Source organism: Oncorhynchus gorbuscha, linkage group LG06, assembly GCF_021184085.1.
Source record: "Oncorhynchus gorbuscha isolate QuinsamMale2020 ecotype Even-year linkage group LG06, OgorEven_v1.0, whole genome shotgun sequence".
NCBI classification, from domain to species: Eukaryota; Metazoa; Chordata; class Actinopteri; order Salmoniformes; family Salmonidae; genus Oncorhynchus; species Oncorhynchus gorbuscha.
In genome coordinates, this window is record NC_060178.1 from 67,777,560 (window position 1) to 67,797,399 (window position 19,840).

At 43.3% G+C, this 19,840-nt stretch overlaps 1 protein-coding gene across 1 annotated transcript; it reads right to left on the reverse strand.

Moving 5' to 3' along the window:
* Window positions 1-104: 104 nt before the first annotated feature.
* Window positions 105-8,527, reverse strand: LOC124038257 (glutathione S-transferase omega-1-like). Its single transcript, XM_046353890.1, has 7 exons — window positions 8,373-8,527; window positions 8,224-8,275; window positions 7,413-7,521; window positions 7,070-7,292; window positions 5,723-5,824; window positions 1,089-1,195; window positions 105-649 (listed from the first exon to the last, which is right to left on the reverse strand). Exons 2-7 carry the CDS (start codon window positions 8,249-8,251, stop codon window positions 499-501), a joined length of 720 nt encoding a protein of 239 aa, XP_046209846.1. The 5' UTR covers window positions 8,252-8,275; window positions 8,373-8,527; the 3' UTR covers window positions 105-498.
* Window positions 8,528-19,840: the final 11,313 nt, after the last annotated feature.

Sequence of the window (19,840 nt, forward strand, 5' to 3'; positions counted from 1 at the left end):
TAGGTTTATGTCAGGACTAGTGGTGAAAACAAAATAATGGAGATGACTATCAAAAAAACAATTTAACTTCCAGATTTCAGGACACCAACATAAAAATATCAGACTCTAGTTGTGCAGTCTTTATTACATAAAGATATTGATATAGTTTACATGTAAAAAAAAAAACGGTGTGTGTGGACAATGCATTATTGAAATCAACCATAAGACATTATTCAAATAGTTCCATCAACATTTGTTATGATCTACCACATAGTCATTCTACATTGTATTGTGTCCATTCAAAACACTGGTAATCAGACAATACATGTTCCATATGAAAAATAAACAGAAAATATATTTGACTTTGTAGACAGAAATAACCTTTCAGAAAAGTTTTCTATGAGATGCACAACTGTATTGACATGTACATCTAAATCCCGAATTACCTGAGCAGGAATAAACATTTAGAGTAATTTAAAAATCCGATAACTGGACGGCCAAGGGTTAAGTGCCACATATCTACAGGCCATAGTCATAATTGGGTTTCCCGTCTGCGTAGGTCTTGTAAAATGCCTTGTAGGTCTCAGTGGGGAACATGGTGGCTTTGACAGTTTGATCCTCGGACATATGCTCTGTCCACTTCTTCAGCTCAGGGGTACCATCCAGACAGCTGGAAATTAGAGAGGATACATTTATTTGCATTTTGGAAATGGGGCTAATGAGTCTGTGTCACTCAAAGTGCACTTTGGTTGGGAACCAAACTAAATCTCACAAGCAAGAGGAGGACTAATCGATCTCATAAACCCTATTAGAGTGATGCAATAAAGCGGAGGACTTTGTTGACAGCTATTCTTAGACTAGGGCCAGCAGTCAGTCACAAAGCATCTCAGAGTAAGGATCAATTTTGGATTTTTTAAATCATAATGAATAAAATCATTTGGACAGGGAGGACATGGTGCTAGATTAGCACTCCTTCTCTGAGACGCTTTGGCTCTACGTGCCTAGGTCTCAAGAGTGTTCCACAACTCCCACATAGCTATGGATTTCAAGGGTTGAGATGCCTTAAATTGAAAGAAAAGAATGATATTTAATTTAGAATGGATACATACTGCTTCAACTCAAAGATCTCCAGCCTCTCAAACCACGGCCACATCATGTAATCGATCATTGTGATTGCATTTCCACCAAAGAACTTGGACTTCTTATTGACAAGATCCTGAAAAAAAAAGATCAGTATTTTAGAGATACATGAATAATGCCATTTTATTGTAAACTATTAAGATAATAAATTGACTTAAATTGATAAAACTTTCAAAACATTTCAATCTGGATGTAATCAAGGTAAATCCCTAAAACAGTAGTAATATATTGTTAATGTTTATATCTAGCAGGGTTTCTGCTAGCCGGTAGTAGCCGGCTTTTGGCAGTAAAAATAAATAAAAAAAGCCTATAAATAAAATTACCACCAGATAAACGGGAGAAGAAAATGCATTGATGGAAATGCATTTTCCCAGTCATGGTTTCATTTGCATAATTTAGTAGAATTAAATTGTTGTGTGTGTGTGTCTATATTCTTTATGTATCTTATTTATCACACGCACACAGCATACAGACAGATGCTGAGTGGAAAATCTGTCAGAGAGCTTTTATATTGGCCAAAGACGGCAGGCAGGGTAGCCTACTTTTTAGAGCGTTGGACTAGTAACCGGAAGGTTGCAAGTTCAAACCCCCGAGCTGACAAGGTAAAAATCTGTCGTTCTGCCCCTGAACAGGCAGTTAACCCACTGTTCCTAGGCCGTCATTGAAAATAAGAATTTGTTCTTAACTGACTTGCCTAGTTAAATTAAGGTTAAATATATGTATATAAAAAAAAAAATAAGACCAATCAATCATTGTGCAACAATTCTAAACGCAATCATATTTTACAAATATTTTTGGCCATGATTAAAAAGAGCTGCTTTTTATTTCTCAACTGGTAATTGAAGCGTGCTTCCAATTCGCCATTCAAATGCTTAGGCAACAGTAGGCAGGCTTAAGTGCATCACACACACACCACTTCGCAATGAGCTGGAGGCAGTGGGCATTTTTAAAACATGTAGCTACATCATTGTTTGAGACCTGAACATGTTACTACATATTATGGCTGACCCCAATTAGTGAACTGGTCGTTAGGCTGTTGGTCAACCAAGATTGTGTTAGTCAAGCAGTAACAAATATATATATTTCAGTGAACTAATTCATTGCGGAGGCCTAGACTAAAAGCCAACTTAAGCTTGATCTGAAAATGAGGTTTGAGGCACCATATGGAGGGTGTGATGCAATTACGGAGCCTCCAGAGGCATACAGAGGCCAAATTGAGCTTTGTAGCGCATCGCCATGCACATCTCAAATTGTGTAGAATGTGGAGGGCTCTGTATAGCTCTGCATTGACATGATTGTGTTTACACAGGATGTACCGCCCAAACTCACTTCCTTGACAACAGCTCTATACTGCTCCATGAAGCGCAATAAGTATGAATGCCCTGACTTCTGCTGAGGCCATATCACCGTAATTGCTGCATGGCCAATGTAGATGTCAAATTCATAACTTCATTGTGAGAATTGTCTGTGTTTGATTGTTAGTTTATATCAATTCACCATTACATTTACCGTTAATTCATATAATTTGTCATCAGCAATGTTTGTTGCTTTGGTTATGGTAATTATTTTAACGCATTCAATATTATTATTACAGTCTTCCCATTCTCATGGTCTGAGTGAACACAGTTTGCAGAGTGCACAACCTATCCTACACTTGTGAGAAAGTTTGTTTATTTCATTCCATTTACGAGTTGTCAAATTTAGTCATTGTCTTTTGTTTGGAGCGCTCCTGTCAATGTTGAGTAAGGATGTGCACACATCTCTCTCTTTCGATAACCCCTCAGCATGAAAGCAAAAAATGTCATTCTCTGATCCAGTGGAAATGTCATAATATAGGCAGAGCTGATCACTTCTTATCAGTGCTGGACTTGGACTGAAATAGGAACCTGTAATCATTTTGGGTGCTGGTACTGTTTATATTTAGGTGCAGGAGTTCCACAATTTTAAGGAGCCTTTGGGTCCTAGACTTGGCACTCCGGTACCGCTTGCCGTACCATAGCAGACAGAACAGTCTAGGACTTGGGTGATTGAGTCTGACACATTTTTGGGCCTTGCCCTGACACCACCTAGTATATAGGTACTGGATGTCAGGAAGCTTGGACCAAGTGATGTACTGGGCTGTACACATTACCCTCTGTAGCACCTTAGGGTTAGATGCCGAGCAGTTGCCATACCAGGTGGAGGTGCACCCAATCATGATGCTCTCAATAGTTCAACTGTATAACTTGAGGTTCTGAGGACCCATGCCAAATCTTTGGTGTAGTCATGCCCTCTACACAGCAGTCTTGCTGTGTTTGGACCATTATAGTTTGTTGGTGATGTGGACACCACGGACTTAAACTCTCGACCCGCTCCCCTACAGCCCATCAATGTTAATGGGGGCCTGTTCAGTCCTTTTCCTATAGTCCACAAACAGTTTGCTGAAGACAAGCAGACTAAGGACATGGATTACTGGAACCATGTCCTGTGGTCTAATGAGACCAAGACACTTATTTGGTTCAGATGGTGTCAAGCGTGTGTGGCGGAAACCAGGTGAGAGTACAAAGACAAGTGTGTCTTGCCTACAGTCAAGCATGGTGGTGGGAGTGTCATGGTCTGGGGCTGCATGAGTGCTGCCGGCACTGGGGAGCTACAGTTCATTGAGGGAACCATGAATGTCAACATACTGAAGCAGAGCATGATCCCCTCCCTTCAGAGACTGGGCCGCAGGGCAGTATTCCAACGACCCCAAACACACCTACAAGACGACCATTGCCTTGCTAAAGAAGCTGAGGTTAAAGGTGATTGACTGGCCAAGCATGTCTCCAGACCTAAACCCTATTGAGCATCTGTGGGGCATCCTCAAACAGAAGGATGGAGTAGTGCTAGGTCTCTAACATCCACCAGCTCTGTGATGTTGTCATGGAGGAGATGGAGGAGTGGAAGAGGACTCCAGTGGCAACCTGTGAAGCTCTGGTGAACTCCATGCCCAAGAGGGTTAAGGCAGTGTTGGAAAATCGATGGTGGCCACACAATTTGGGCATTTTCACTTAGGGGTGTACTCACTTGTGTTTCCATCGGTTTAGACATTAATGGCTGTGTGGAGTTATTTTGAGGGGACAGCAGCAAATTTACACTGTTATACAAGCTGTACACTCACTACTTTACATTGTAGCAAAGTGTCATTTCTTTAGTGTTGTCACAAAGATGTACTAAAATATTTACAAAAATGTGAGGAGTGTACTCGTGATATACTGTATATATATTTTTTTCATCTAGCCTAGGCCTACTAGTTGTGTGAATTTGTGATCTGTTCCAGAGTCAGTTTGGGCGATATCTTTCTTGACAAGCTGACCAACAGAATAGGTAAAATTTTAGTAGATTGACCTAGGCGGTGTGTCCATAAGGCTAGGGGAAGCTAAGCTTTCCCTAAGTAAATTGAATTAAAGATTATTACAAAATTATATAACCTAATTAGCATACTCCAAACCACACAGAAATAAATACAAATCATTCAAAATAGGCTACTAAAGCGTGATTTGGCCACAGAGGATCATTAGCTTCCCCTAGCCTGGTTGTGGATTGTTTTAAAATCGTATTGACTGCAGTCAGAAGGAAAGGCAGGTCGCAAATTAGACAGTGTGCACATAGTGAATACCAAATAATTGTTGAGTTGCGACTGTTAGTGAAAAATAGGAGGCCCAAATAGGCATATCGCAACATTTCACAATTCAATCGCGGGAAAACACAGTTAGGAAAGCAAATGGCTATTGCTGTAAAGAGAAGACAATGAGAAAAAAAAAAAATCATTTTAATTATAAAGTCTCAACCCAATTGAGCGAACAACAGTAGACCTATAGCAGTGGTGTCAAACTCATTCCATGGAGGGCTTAGTGTCTGATGGTTTTGGGTCTTTACTTTCAATTAAGACCTAGACAACCAGGTGAGGGAATTTCCTTACGAATTCTTGACCTTAATTCCTCAATCAAGTAAAGGGAGGAGAGAAAACCCGCAGACACTCGGCCGTTGGTGGAATGCGTTTGACACATGGCCCATCTTATTGGCACCAGCGGAGAGCGTCAGCCATATCCCCAGTGAGTGTGCACATTCACTCTATCATTGTTGGGTCAGTGCCACTTAAGAAAACAATTCCTTCCTCCAGTTTGTCAGTGTCAGCAGAGTAAGCTACCCTGCAATTTGTTTTATTAAAAAATATTCTGCTAATGTCTCCAGTCATATGAAGTGTAGTAGAATGGCATGAAATGAGTTTTCCCCGTGCAATAAAAACGTATCTGATATAGCCTATAGCCCAGGCCTCTACTAATCACATTAGGCTATTTTACATAAGTCTACAGCTACAATGATGAATGGAATTTTTACAGTGGAAATTTGCTTCCCCAAACATGGAACTCACACGCTGCTTATGTATAGGTTAGTTATTTGGGGTTCATTACTCATCTTGAGGACAAGGAGGAAAAGTAAATGTGGACAGTTATTCTAATGTCTTCAAAGAGTGCGGTAAGGACACGCATCACGTTTCAAATGTCCAGTAAATTAAAATGCTGCCCATCAAATGGCCAGTGCAACATTATCATAACGGAAACCCTGGTCTGTAGTGACTTACTTCATTCAATTTCACAAATTTCTCTTTCAGCTCCCCTTCCAGCACTGAAATGTCTTCTCCATTTTTTTTCCCCATTGGTATCTTGTAGAAATATGGTGTTACCTGTAAAATATATATTTAGAATAAAGGTAAATGTATTTGCACTCCAAACTGTAGTGTTGGTAAAGTATCTGGATCTATATATAAGTTCAAAAGCAAAAGACAAAGCACAAAAAAATAAGCTATCATTATGTAGTGAAGTGACGGAGACATACAGTGCATTCGTAAAGTATTCAGATCCTCGACTTTTTCCACATTTTGTTACGTTACAGCATTATTCTAAAATGTATCAAAATAAATCCACAATCTACACACACAAACACAATACCCCATAATAACAAAGCGAAAACAGGTTTTTAGAAAATTGTTTCTACAACTTGATTGGAGTCCACCGGTGGTAAATTCTATTTATTAGACATGATTTGGAAAGGCACACCTGTCTAGAGCAGAGCAAAAACCAAGCCATGAGGTCAGAGGAATTTTACGTAGAGCTCATGAGACAAGATTCTCTGGTTTGATGAAACCAAGATTAAACTCATTGGCCTGAATGCCAAGTGACACGTGTGGAGGAAACCTGGCGCCATCCCTTCGGTGAAGCATGGTGGCAGCATCATGCTGCAGGGATTCTTTTTTCAGCGCCAGGGACTGGGAGACTAGTCAGGATCGAGGGAAAGATGAACAGAGCAAAGTACAGAGATCCTTGATGAAAACCTGCTCCAGAGTGCTCTGGACCTCAGACTGGGGCAAACGTTCACCTTCTAACAGGACAAGGGCCCTAAGCACACAGCCAAGACAATGTAGGAGTGGCTTCGGGACAAGCCTCTGAACGTAATTGAGCAGCCCAGCAAGAGCCCGGACTTGATTCCGATCGATCATCTCTGGAGAGATCTAAAAATAGCTGTGCAGTGACACTCCTCATCCAACCTGACATCCAACCTGACAGAGCTTGAGAGGAATGCAGAGAAGAATGCGAGAAACACCCCAAATACAGGTGTGCCAAGCTTGTAGCATCATAGCCAAGAAGACTCAAGGCAGTAATCACTGCCAGAGGTTCTTCAACAAAGTACTGAGTAAAGGGTCTGAATATTTATATGTGATATCAGTTTAATACATTTGCAAAATCTTCCAAAAACCTGTTTTTGCTTTATCATTATGGGGTATTGTGTGTAGATTGAAGAGGGGAAAAAAAGTGTGCTGAAATTTTACAATAAGGCTGTAATGTAACAAAATGTGACAAAAGTCAAGGGAATACTTTCATGGTTTCCTTTACAGAGTGTAAAATATTATTGTATTGAGAGCTAAGCATACCTTGGAGAAATTCTCCAGCATCATTTTCTGTTGGGCCTTCTGAAAAGGATCAGCTGGGAGCAGCTTTTTGTCTGTGTAAACCTCATCCAGGTAGTCACAGGTGATTGGTGACTCGTAGATCACCTGACCACTCGAAGTCTCCAATGTTGGAACCAGGCCAAGAGGGTTCTTCTTAAGGAACCACTCAGGTTTGTCTTTCAAATTAATGTTGACAGTGTCATGCCTAAGGCAAAATTAAAAGTTACTTGATTATTATTAATATTATCTTAGTGAAATTTATGGAGGCTATTGTGTAAAATGACAGTAACTCCTTAAAATTCTGTTGGTACTGGTAGCAACTTACTTGATCCCCTTGGCATGAAGTACTAGTCTGGTTCTGTGGGCAAAGGGGCAGAACCTCATACTGTAGAGCCTGATTTGACCTTTGGCAACCAGGCCAGGAGCAGCGCTTCCTGTTTAATAAAAGGAAATAATGTCCACTCATTAAACCCAATAAATATCTAAGATTTGGTTTATTGCAGATCCCTTACTATTCAGCATATAGGCCTAGCCATGGGATGTGTGTTCTACTCTTTCCCACTTGATCCTGGCTGTCATCATCAGATATGGTTGTGTATTTACATGATCTTGTGAATATAATGTTTAAAGCCCTTGCAGTGATACTATGAACCAAGAGCCCTATAATCCAGTGAGAGTAATTTTGTAGAACTAAGAGTACCTGGCAACAGGAAGCACATCACGATCATGGTGACTTTGCAAAATGCCAGGCAAAAATCAGGTCATACGTCAAGATATCGTGTAAAGTAAACAGCCCCTCCTTAACCAGAAGTAGATGGCCTATTACAATTGTTCCCATTTAAAAACATTCAGTTGTCATGACTGTGCAAAATATCATTGAACCAAGCTTCTATTCCCCCTGAAATATGAAATCGTCAACTCTGTCCCCTTGAGATGGGACAAAGTTGAACATGTGCTCTTTATGACAGAATATACCATTTTAATAAATAGTAATTTTTGACAAAAGGCATTCTATTCGTAGAATGACCAATATAATGAGTCAACGACAAGGGTAGAAAATACAGCTAACGTTAGCTCCAACGAATAGCCTAGCCATGACAACACATGCCAAATATATTTTTAAAAGTCTTTCTTACCTTTCGCAAAACATTTTTCAGAGGCCATGGTAGATGAGCAATTATTCTGTCTCTAAATGAAACAAAGGGACACATTCATGCACACTTCTTGAATACAAACATAAAATGCAAAGACTTTGTTCACATGTTTTGTACAATTTAATACTTACCAAGGTATTTTCTTCAGTAACGTTCTATTCTGGTATTATTTTGTTAGGTTTTCGAGGTCTGTGTTGAGTAACTTACTTCCCTGTGCGTGTCGAATTTAGAACTCCTTTCTTATTCTTCTGCTTTTGCTTTTTCTTATTCTGTGTATTTTATATGGCGGTTGGCAACCAATTTTAAGGTGCATTTACCGCCACCAACTGGACTGGAGTGTGGACCAGAGACAGGGAAGGTCTAAATCCTACCCAATATTCTCATCTCCCAAAGGAAACAAATACATAAATACTGTACATCCCTGAATATTTCCCCAGCAATTCACTTAATATTAGCTCTTCAACCCCATTTCCCTCCCATATTGCTTGCACTGAAAAATAATGTGTTCCACTGTCTCCCTCTCCCCCTGACAATGATCACACCTCCCAGTCAGATGTTTTTCCACCAATTACAATTTGCTATTGAGACTTGTGTCCCAGTCTCAGCCTTGTGACTTCCCTGCCACCACGTTTTCCTGGATCTTATACAGGGGTCTTCAATTTCCCTCCCTTTTCCACAACTCTTGCCATTTGTTTTTAACCACTTAAAAAAAAACTTTTAATCAACTCCTTGGCTTCTGCTTTACTGATGGACAATTCCATCGCAGCATTAGGATGTTTAATAGCCTGCTTGGCGATAACATCCACCTCCTCATTCCCCTCTACTTGTTAGGATGAGCAGCACAGGGGAACCCAAGAGCAGACTCAGACCAGGGAACAGGGATGAATGAACCAAGATATTTATTTTAACACAGGGAGAGATGAAGTGCAGATCCAGGGAAGCTCAGATGAGTTGTAGGAAACCAGATATGGAGGCAGAGGTTGGAATGAGTTGGGTTGGGACAGGGTAAACAGGTCTGGCGGGGAATCCAAGGGAGTGATGGTGAGTAACAGCATCAGGCAAGGAAACAGGCACAGCAGGATCTTAAATAATAACAAATAGCTAGCTGCATGACTGACTGAACAGCAATTACAATCTGCCACAGTGGAAGTGGCAGGACTTAGTATTTGTAGAGGTCTTGATTATGGAACGGGTTGCAGCTGGTGAGGATCCGCTCTGGCTCCAGCCACACAATCACACACAAACAGAAGGGGGGGGGGGGTGTACTAGAGGAGTGGCTGCAGGTCAAAGAGACACCGGATGACCACTAGGGGGTGTGGCAGGAGCAGATGTGACACTACTCCCACATGAGCTGGTACCCAGGGCACCATCACAAATACCCCCTTCTGTCTCACCCTGTACAAGCACTGCGATACCTCTTACAATACATCCTTAAGCTCATCACTGCAGCACTGGAGTCAGCGCACATGACTACCCTGTCTGGTCTCAGCTCCAATTTAGAAATCAACCAATGGTTTCAGTGCATGTAAGGGGTAGGTGTAGAAAGGAAGTTGTAGTAGCTAGTTGTTAGGGCAGGATTTCTCAACAACTAGAAATACATTAACGTTACAGCTGTTATGAATTTGGCTGCCAGCTACAGTAACTACAAGCTACACTCTTAGATTATTATTATTTTTAAACAAGAGGTTGTTAGGCTGTCCCCATAGGAGAACCCATTTTAGTTTTATGTAGGAGGTTCAAGGTTCAAGGTAGAACCCTTTCGGGTTCCATGTAGCCCATCTGGCCGACACATGGCGTTATTATTCATTTTACGTTGTTTGTCATAACGCCATCTGACGGCTGGTTGGGCTAAGTTCCATGTAGAATCCTCTGTGGAAAGGGTTCTACATGGAACCAAAAAGGGTTCTTCAAAGGGTTCTCGTATGGTGACAGACGAAGAACCCTTTTAGGTTCCAGATTGCACCTTTTTTTCTAAGAGTGTATGCCCGTTTAGAAGGAGGCCTAGCCCCTTACTGATGAGGAGCCTAACCTGAGTGTTTTGTTTCTTTGGTGGGCTCAGTGTTTGACAAGCCAAATTGTTGAATTTGTTGACATGAAAACAGCCTGCTACATCTGTGGTGATTACATAGTTTTCCTGAATATGGAGAAGAAAATTACTCATGATCAAATATGACACAATTACCAACAACATTCAGATAAACCTATCACAATAAATCTGTCTATTGTGCCATGGCTGTCTTCCAGACCACAGAAAGGTACTCTGACCAGGAAGTGGTCCATTTGACCCCAGAGGAGGAGGTAGAGGGTCACCCTATAGGCCAAGTATACCAAGAAGGACTGCTGCGCATCCTCGAGATCTCCAGCCTGGTACGACCTTGTTTCACTTCACTCGTGTTCAATATAACATGCAGCTTTATATAACTCAGAATTTAAAAAAATAAACATGAAAACATTCCTGTTTTGTACATGTAGTATTGTTCTTAAGAGACTGAATCTTAAAAGACCAAATCTATGAGAACAAAGGAATGATAACAACACATTAGGTTTATGTTATAACCGCTCATAACACTATTAACCTGAGTATGTTGTAACTGTCATGTACAGTGTTCAAATGCAGTGCCACCCGTGTTGGCTGGGAGGGGTGAGGACACTCCCCCTTACCTCAGGCAGCCAGACCATGATCACCACTGTCCTGAAAGATGGCTCTCTGTTCTGTACAATACTCAGGTAAAGCAACGGGGTCAAGTCTGAATGCAATGCAGTGTTGAACACCAGAGAGCACTATAGTTCATGTAGATGTGAAATTTGACACCAGCTTGACTTATAAACATTGGGAGATTGTTAAATAATTATAAAACATTTCACAATTTCTACTATTACAAGGAGAACCTTTCTCTTGTTATAATGCATTGAACTACTTTTATTTGTACATTTTCTTCTATGTATTTCTCTGTGTCTCCATGAAGGCTAAAAAGGACCGTTGCTGGCAAATCCCAGGAGAGTGTGATGACATCAGAGAAGCCAATTCTCAGTATGACATATTGACATATCGTGTGAACTAAGTTCAATCTAATTCAAAGACTGGTTGTGAGACTTTATACTCCAGTACTGGTGTGGTGATGCCCTTGACATTTAACAAATATTTCAATAACTGAATCACAAAACAGCTGTGTTGCTGTTGGCACATTTTTACTTGGTGATTGCGACATCTCGATGAACTTTATCCGTTATAGTGTGAAACGATCATGCCCAGAATTGTAGCAAGGCAGAAAACATTTTTGAAGAAATGTTGGGTGCTGTGTCACACAACATTATTTGAATATAACACAGAACTGATATCAACGGCCTGCCACACAATGATACCTCAGGCCTGCCACTCTGAACATGAGGTGAAAAACTACACCATAAGGCCTCCCGGGTGGCGCAGTGGATAAGGGTGCTGTACTGCAGCGCCAGCTGTGCCACCAGAGACCCTGGGTTTGCGCCCAGGTTCTGTCGTGACCGGGTGGTCAGTGGGGCGACGCCTAGCGTCGTCTGGGTTAGGGAGGGGTTGGCAGGTAGGGATATCCTTGTCTCATAGCGCAACAGCGACTCCTGTAGCAGGCCGGGCGTAGTGCTTGCTAACCAAATCAAATTTCAAATCAAATCAAATTTATTTATATAGCCCTTCGTACATCAGCTGATATCTCAAAGTGCTGTACAGAAACCAAGGTTGCCAGGTGCACAGTGTTTCCTCCAACATACTGGCTTCCGGGTTGGATGCGCGTGTTAAGAAGCAGTGCGGCTTGGTTGGGTTGTGTATCGGAGGACGCATGACTTTCAACCTTCGTCTCTCCCGAGCCTGTACTGGAGTTGTAGACAAGATACTAGCTAACGGGGGAAAATTAAAAAAATATTACAAAAATAGATCAAAATAAATAAAAAGAAACTCCATGAAGGAGCGGACTAGCAGGAGCAGGATGATCATCATAGAATGGAGAGTATGAAGAAGATTGAATGAGCTGATAGCAATATGAGTTAGAGTGTGAATTTTTTTTGTCCCCCTTTTTAATGGTTTGTATTTCCACCAAATCACAAGTTACTTCACATCAAATTATGATTGGTGACTCCCCTACTCCATATAAAATTTTAAAAGTACTGCGATGGAAATGTTTATGTGCTTTTCTACCAATCTCTGTGTTCTATTCATGTGCTTTTCTAATAACCAATTTCTGTGTTCAATTTGGCAGTACGCCCAGAACCTTGTTTTGAGAAAGGGATATCTCAGGTTCAAGGTCTCAGCTTAGAGAGAAGAAGCCACGTGAGGTATTGGTCTGTCAAATGCATGACCCAGTATTGGTCGGTAACATGAAGGAAACAAACGTTAATGTTGAATTAACTATGAATGATGAATGAGCTAAATCATGCAAATATAACTTGTCTGTATATAAGAGAACAAACGGGACTGCCCCGGGTAGAGCCCCTGATCAACATGTGTACATGGTTTCATTTAGGTACATGCAGTTGGAACCTCACCCCAAAACAGAGAAAGGAAGAGGAGAAGAAGAAAAAGAAGAAACAAAAACGTCTGGCTGCCAAGGGACTATGTCACTTGCTTCCTACCTTCTCCCAAATTAATCTTTCCCATCTCCCACTTATTTAATGTTCATTCTAACAGGTCATTCTAACAGCTAATTAACCATTACTAACACAATCAAGGTCTTACTCACTCACTGATAAATTGTGAAAACTGTGAGCTGTTTTCTCAAAACAAATCCAGTGTGAATTGATGTTAATATTATTTTATTGGGCACTGTAACGTCATTCTTCGTTTGTAGAAAGAGAGTAGGACCAAAATGCAGCGTGATGGTTACTCATGACTTTAATAGAAAAAGCGACACATGAAATAACTATACAAAATGCAAAAGAACAAAACGGAACGTGAAACCTAATTACAGCCTATCTGTTGAAACTACACAGAGACAGGAACAATCACCCACGAATTACAAAGCGAAACTCAGGCTACCTAAATACGGTTCCCAATCAGAGACAACGAAAATCACCTGACTCTGATTGAGAACCGCCTCAGGCAGCCAAGCCTATGCAACACCCCTACTCAGCCGTAATCCCAATAATACAAAAACCCCAATACGAAATACAACAACATAAACCCATGTCACACCCTGGCCTGACCAAATAATTAAAGAAAACACAAAATACTAAGACCAAGGCGTGACAGAACCTCCCCCCTAACGTGCGGACTCCCGGACGCACCTCAAAACCATAGGGAGGGTCCGGGTGGGCGTCTGTCCATGTTGGTGGTTCCGGCTCGGGACGTGGACCCCACTCCATTAATGTCCTAGTTCCTCCCCTTCGCGTCCTGGGATAATCCACCCTCGCCGCCGACCATGGCCTAATAGTCCTCACCCAGAACCCCACAGAACTGAGGAGCAGTTCGTGGCTGAGGGGCATCTCGGGACTGAGGGGCAGCTCGGGACTGAGGGGCAGCTCGGGACTGAGGCAGCTCGGGACTGAGGGGAAGCTCGGGGCTGAGGGGCAGCTCGGGACTGAGGGGCAGCTCGGGACTGAGGGGCAGCTCGGGACTGAGGGGCAGCTCGAGACTGAGGGGCAGCCCGGAACTGAGGGGCAGCCCGGAACTGAGGGAAAGCCCAGTATTGAGTGGAACCCCGGTACTGAGAGGAAGCTCAGGCAGGTAGTAGGCTCCGGTAGATCCTGGCTGGCTGGCGGATCTGGAAGATTCTGGTTGACTAGCAGATCTGGAAGAGAATGGTTGACTGGCAGATCTGAAAGAGACTGGTTGACTGGCAGATCTGGAAGAGACTGGTTGACTGGCAGATCTGGAAGAGACTGGTTGACTGGCAGATCTGGAAGACTCTGGTTGACTGGCAGATCTAGAAGATCATGGCTGACTGGCGGATCTAGCTGCTCTATGCAGGCTGACAGCTCCTTGCAGACTGGCAGCTCTTTGCAGACTGACAGCGCTTTGCAGACTGACAGCTCTGGCTGCTTCATGCAGACTGACAGCTCTGGCTGCTTCGAACAGACTGACAGCTTTGACTGCTCCATGCAGGCTGACAGCTCTGGCTGCTTTATGCAGACTGACAGCTCTGACTGCTCCATGCAGGCTGACAGCACCCTGCAGACTGGCAGCTCTTTGCAGACTGACAGCTCTGGCTGCTTCATGCCGACTGACAGCACCTTGCAGACTGACAGCTCCCTGCAGACTGGCAGCTCAGGCTGCTCCGAACAGGCAGGACGCTCCAGCAGCGCTGTAGAGGAGGAAGGCTCTGATAGCGCTGAACAGGCGGGATACTCCGACAGCGCAGGAGGGAAGGAAGGCTCTGATAGCGCTGAACAGACAGGAGACTCCGGTAGCGCAGGAGAGGAGAAAGGCTCCGACAGCGCTGAACAGGCGGGAGACTCCGACAGCGCAGGAGGGAAGGAAGGCTCTGGCTGTGCTGAACAGGCGAGGCGCACAGAAGGCCTGGTGCGTGGTGCTGGCACTGGTGATACTGGAGCGAGGACACGCACAGGAAGCCTGGTGCGGGGAGCTGCTTACCGGAGGACTGGTGTGTGGAGGTGGCTCTGGATAGACCGGACCGTGCAGGCGCACTGGAGCTCTTGAGCACCGAACCTGCCCAAGCTTACCTGGCTCGATGCCCACTCTAGCCCAGCCAATACGAAGGGCTGGTATGAACCGCACCGGGATATGCACCCGCACTGGAAACACAGTGCGCTCCATAGCATAACACGGTGTCTGCCCGGTCTCTCTAGACCACCGGTAAGCACAGGGAGTTTGCGCAGGTCTCCTACCTGGCATAGCCATACTCCCATTAAGACCCCCCCCCCAATATTTTTTTGGGGCCACTTTTCGGGCTTCCATCCGTGTTGCCGTGCTGCCTCCTCATACCAGCGCCTCTCCGCTTTAACCGCCTCTAGTTCTTCATTGGGACGGCGATATTCTCCCGGCTGCGCCCAGGGTCCTTTTCCATCTAATATCATCTCCCAAGACCAGAAGTCCTTATATTGCTGCTCCTCACGATTAACAGGGAGAGTAGGCTCAGGTCTGACTCCTGACTCTGCTACTCTCTCCTTGAGCCCTCCTCCAATAAATATTTGGGGGTGACTTTCGGTTTTCGCTCTGCGCCGCCGTGTCTTTCTTTTCGACTCCATTCGCCTATAGCCCTCCTCGCACTGCTCCATTGAATCCCAGGCGGGCTCCGGCATTCTCTCTGGGTCGGCCGCCCACCTGTCTATTTCCTCCCACGTCGTATACTCCAAGCCTCTGCTGTCCATAACGTCCTCTCTTCGCTGCTGCCTGTTAACACGCTGCTCGGTCCGTGGTGGGTGATTCTGTAACGTCGTTCTTCATTTGTAGAAAGAGAGTCGGACCGAAATGCAGCGTGATGGTTACTCATGACTTTCATAGAAAAAGCGACACATGAAATAACTATACAAAATGCAAAACAACAAAACGGAACGTGAAACCTAATTACAGCCTATCTGGTGAAACTACACAGAGACAGGAACAATCACCCACGAATTACAAAGCGAAACTCAGGCTACCTAAATACGGTTCCCAATCAGAGACAACGAAAATCACCTGACTCTGATTGAGAACCGCCTCAGGCAGCCAAGCCTATGCAACACCCCTACTCAGCCGTAATCCCAATAATACAAAAACCCCAATACGAAATACAACAACATAAACCCATGTCACACCCTGGCCTGACCAAATAATTAAAGAAAACACAAAATACTAAGACCAAGGCGTGACAGGCACCCATTGAAACTGACATTCTGCTTACTATATTTCTTCCTTAGTGACAATATCAGAGAGAGGGCTCTGGATGAAATGGTGGGTGCAGTGGTCAACATGAAATATTAATTCATTTTAAATATGGATATGACTATGAATTGAATACCCAGTTTTAATTAACATTCAATCAATGTACAGTTAACATGATAAACATGTATTAGACTGGATTGTCCTGGAGGAAAAAGTCATTTGAAGTAAACACATTGTAGAGATGTATTTGAATGTGTTTTCTGTTCCAGACTCTGGAAGCTGAAATAAAGAAGCTACAGACTTCCATATCATAGACGCTATTTGGGGGTTTTATGGAAGAAGGTACTCTGGTTAGATGAGACGAAAATTGAGCTTTTTGGCCATCAATGAAAACGCTATGTCTGGTGCAAACCCAACCCCTCTCATCACCCCGGGAACACCATCCACACAGTGAAGCGTGGTGGTGGCAGCATCATGCTGTGTGGATGTTTTTCATCGGCAGGGACTAGGAAACGGGTCAGAATTGAAGGAATGATGGATGGCACTAAATACAGGGAAATTCTTGAGGGAAACATGTTTCATTCTTCAAGAGATTTGAGACTAGGACAGACTTTGTGGGGGTGAATAGTTATGCAAGCTCAAGTTTTCTGTTTATTTTGTCTTATTTCTTGTTTGTTTCACACACCATTTTCTTAGCATCTTCAATGTGGTAGGCATGTTGTGTAAATCAAATGATACAATCGATTTTAATTTCAGGTTGTAAGGCAACAGAATAGGAAAAATTCCAAGGGGGTTGAATTATTTCGCAAGCCACTTAATACCTACATGGGTGATTGAAAAATGTTCTGAGGTCCACACTCCAGTCCAGTTGGTAGTGGTAATGCACCTTAAAGTTGGTTGCCAACTGGCATATAAAGTCCAAAGAATAGTAAGAAGCTTGTAGGAAGAGAAACTTTTACCTTTTTATCTTTGAATTAATTGAGTAGATGACATTGTGCATTTATTTTAAAATAACATCCCAATGTTTATATCCCAGGACAAATTAGCTAGCAACAGCAAGCTAGCCAGCAAAATTGCCACAAATGTTTAATGCTTTTCAACCTGTCCCCAAATGAATATAGTTGGTTCAGTTTGTTTTGATCTTTCAACCTGCATGTCCTGAACGCGTCTGGTGTGGGTGGACAAAATCAACATGCGTGCAATGACGCATGCGGACGTACGTGTGCGAGCCATCTGGTCAGCATGTAAATGCTTTCCACACTTGGATTGTTCAACATTTGCCCATTATTCTTTCTAAAATTCTTCAAGCTCTGTCAGATTGGCTGTTGATCTCTAGCTAGCTAGCTTTACATACTGTATTGCTAGCTAAGTAAATTCAATATCACCAGCTAGCTAACTTCATATTAGCTAGTTATCTTTATGTATTTATTGTTGTAACTCTAAATGTGTTTGAAGCTAGCTAGCTAACAGCCATGGAAGAGTGTGAAAGGAATAGCTAGCAGTTCCAGCAGAGAAGGGACAGTAGGTTACTCTGAATTGGGCAGGGACCTTTGTGGGTGGACATTATGAAAAGATTCTCCAGTTCCAGTCCCTAGTGAGATACTGAGGACAGTAAGATATAGCAACATAATATTCAGTGCTGTCTAATTTGAGTATAATGCAACCTATTTCTTTGTGATGCTTTCTGTACTCAGATACAGAGAGCTGTGAAACCCTGTCTGCAGATGAAGAGTTCCCAATGAATGTCCTAAGAGAGTAAGGGTACATCCTTGTATATCATGGGTTGTATATCATGTGTACCCAAGTTAGCAAATTCTGCAAACAAAAATACAGTTTAAAAATATTGGGTGTATAGGCTTCTATTCCAACCCAGCACTACCACACCTGACTCAATTGATCAAACTTAATTAGTTGATAATTAAGTGTGCTATTGGTAAAGCAGTAAGTAAACTTCTGACCAACTGGAATTGTGATACAGTAAATAATAAGTGAAACAATCTGTCTGTAAACAATTGTTGGACAAATTACTTGTGTCATGCACAAAGTAGATGTACTAACCGACTTGCCAAAACTATAGTTTGTTAACAACAAATTTGTTGAGTGGTTAAAAAATGAAATTGATTTATAATGCCCTTCTTACATCAGCTGATATCTCAAAATGCTGAACAGGAACCCAGCCTAAAACCCCAAACAGCAAGCAATGCAGGTGTAGAAGCACGGTGGCTAGGAAAAACTCCATAGAAAGGCCAGAACCTAGGAAGAAACATAGAGAGGAACCAGGCTCTGAGGGGTGGCCAGTCCTCTTCTGGCTGTGCCGGGTGGAGATTATAACAGAACATGGCCAAGATGTTCAAATGTTCATAGATGACCGGCAGGGTCAAATAATAATAATCACAGAGGTTGTCGAGGGTGCAACAGGTCAGCACCTCAGCAGTAAAGGTCAGTTGACTTTTCATAGCCGATCATTCAGAGTATCTCTACCGCTCCTGCTGTCTCTAGAGAGTTGAAAACAGCAGGTCTGGGACAGTTAGCACGTCCGGTGAACAGGGCAGGCTTCAATCGCCTCAGGCAGAACAGTTGAAACTGGAGCAGCAGCACATCCAGGTGGACTGGGAGAGCAAGGAGTCATCAGGCCAGGCAGTCCTGAGGCATGGTCCTAGGGCTCAGGTCCTCCTCCGAGAGAAAGAATTAGAGAGAGCATACTTAAATTTACACAGGACACCGGATAAGACAGGAGAAATACTCCAGATATAACAGACTGACCCTAGCCCCCCGACACATAAACTACTGCAGCATAAATACTGAAGGCTGAGACAGGAGGGGTCGGGAGACACTGTGGCCCCGTCCGACGATACCCCCGGACATGGCCGAACAGGCAGGATATAACCCCACCCACTTTGCCAAAGTACAGCCCCCACACCACTACAGGGATACCTTCAACCACCAATTTACCATCCTGAATCGAGTATAGCCCACAAAGATCTCCGCCACGGCACAACCCAAGCAGAACAGTTGAAACTGGAGCAGCAGCACATCCAGGTGGACTGGGGAGAGCAAAGAGTCGTCAGGCCAGGTAGTCCTGAGGCATGGTCCTAGGGCTCAGGTCCTCCTCCGAGAGAAAGAAAGAATTAGAGAGAGCATACTTAAATTCACACAGGACACCGGAATTTTTTAAATCTCAGACAGGACGATCACGTCAGTGAGTAGGGAAGGCATGGAAGAACACCAGTAAGCCAGTGACTCAGCCCCTGTAATAGGGTTAGAGGCAGAGAATCCCAGTAGAGAGAGGGGAACTGGCCAGGCAGAGACAGCAAAGGCGGTTTGTTGCTCCAGTGCCTTTCTATTCACCTTCACACTCTTGGGCCAGACTACACTCAATCATAGGACCTACTGAAGAGATGAGTCTTCAATAAAGACATAAAGGTTGAGACCTAGTCTGAGTCTCTCACATGGGTAGGCAGACCATTCCATAAAAATTGAGCTCTATAGGAGAAAGCCCTGCCTCCAGCTGTTTGCTTCGAAATTCTAGGGACAGTTAGGAGGCCTGCGTCTTGTGACCGTAGCACGGCAGGACATACATAATGACTCCAACCTAAGTGTATGTAAACTTCCCGACTGTAGGTGTAGGAGTAGTTGGTGGTGCAGCTATTATTATTATTACAATTTTGCATCATCAATTTTATGTTTTATTTCACAAAATGTAACGGGACTGAACACATATTACCGCGGCTTGCACGAACAAAATGTGCTAACACCATGATACCGAAGAACAGAAGGTCCAACCTACTTTTCTTCCAAGGAGGGCTGAAG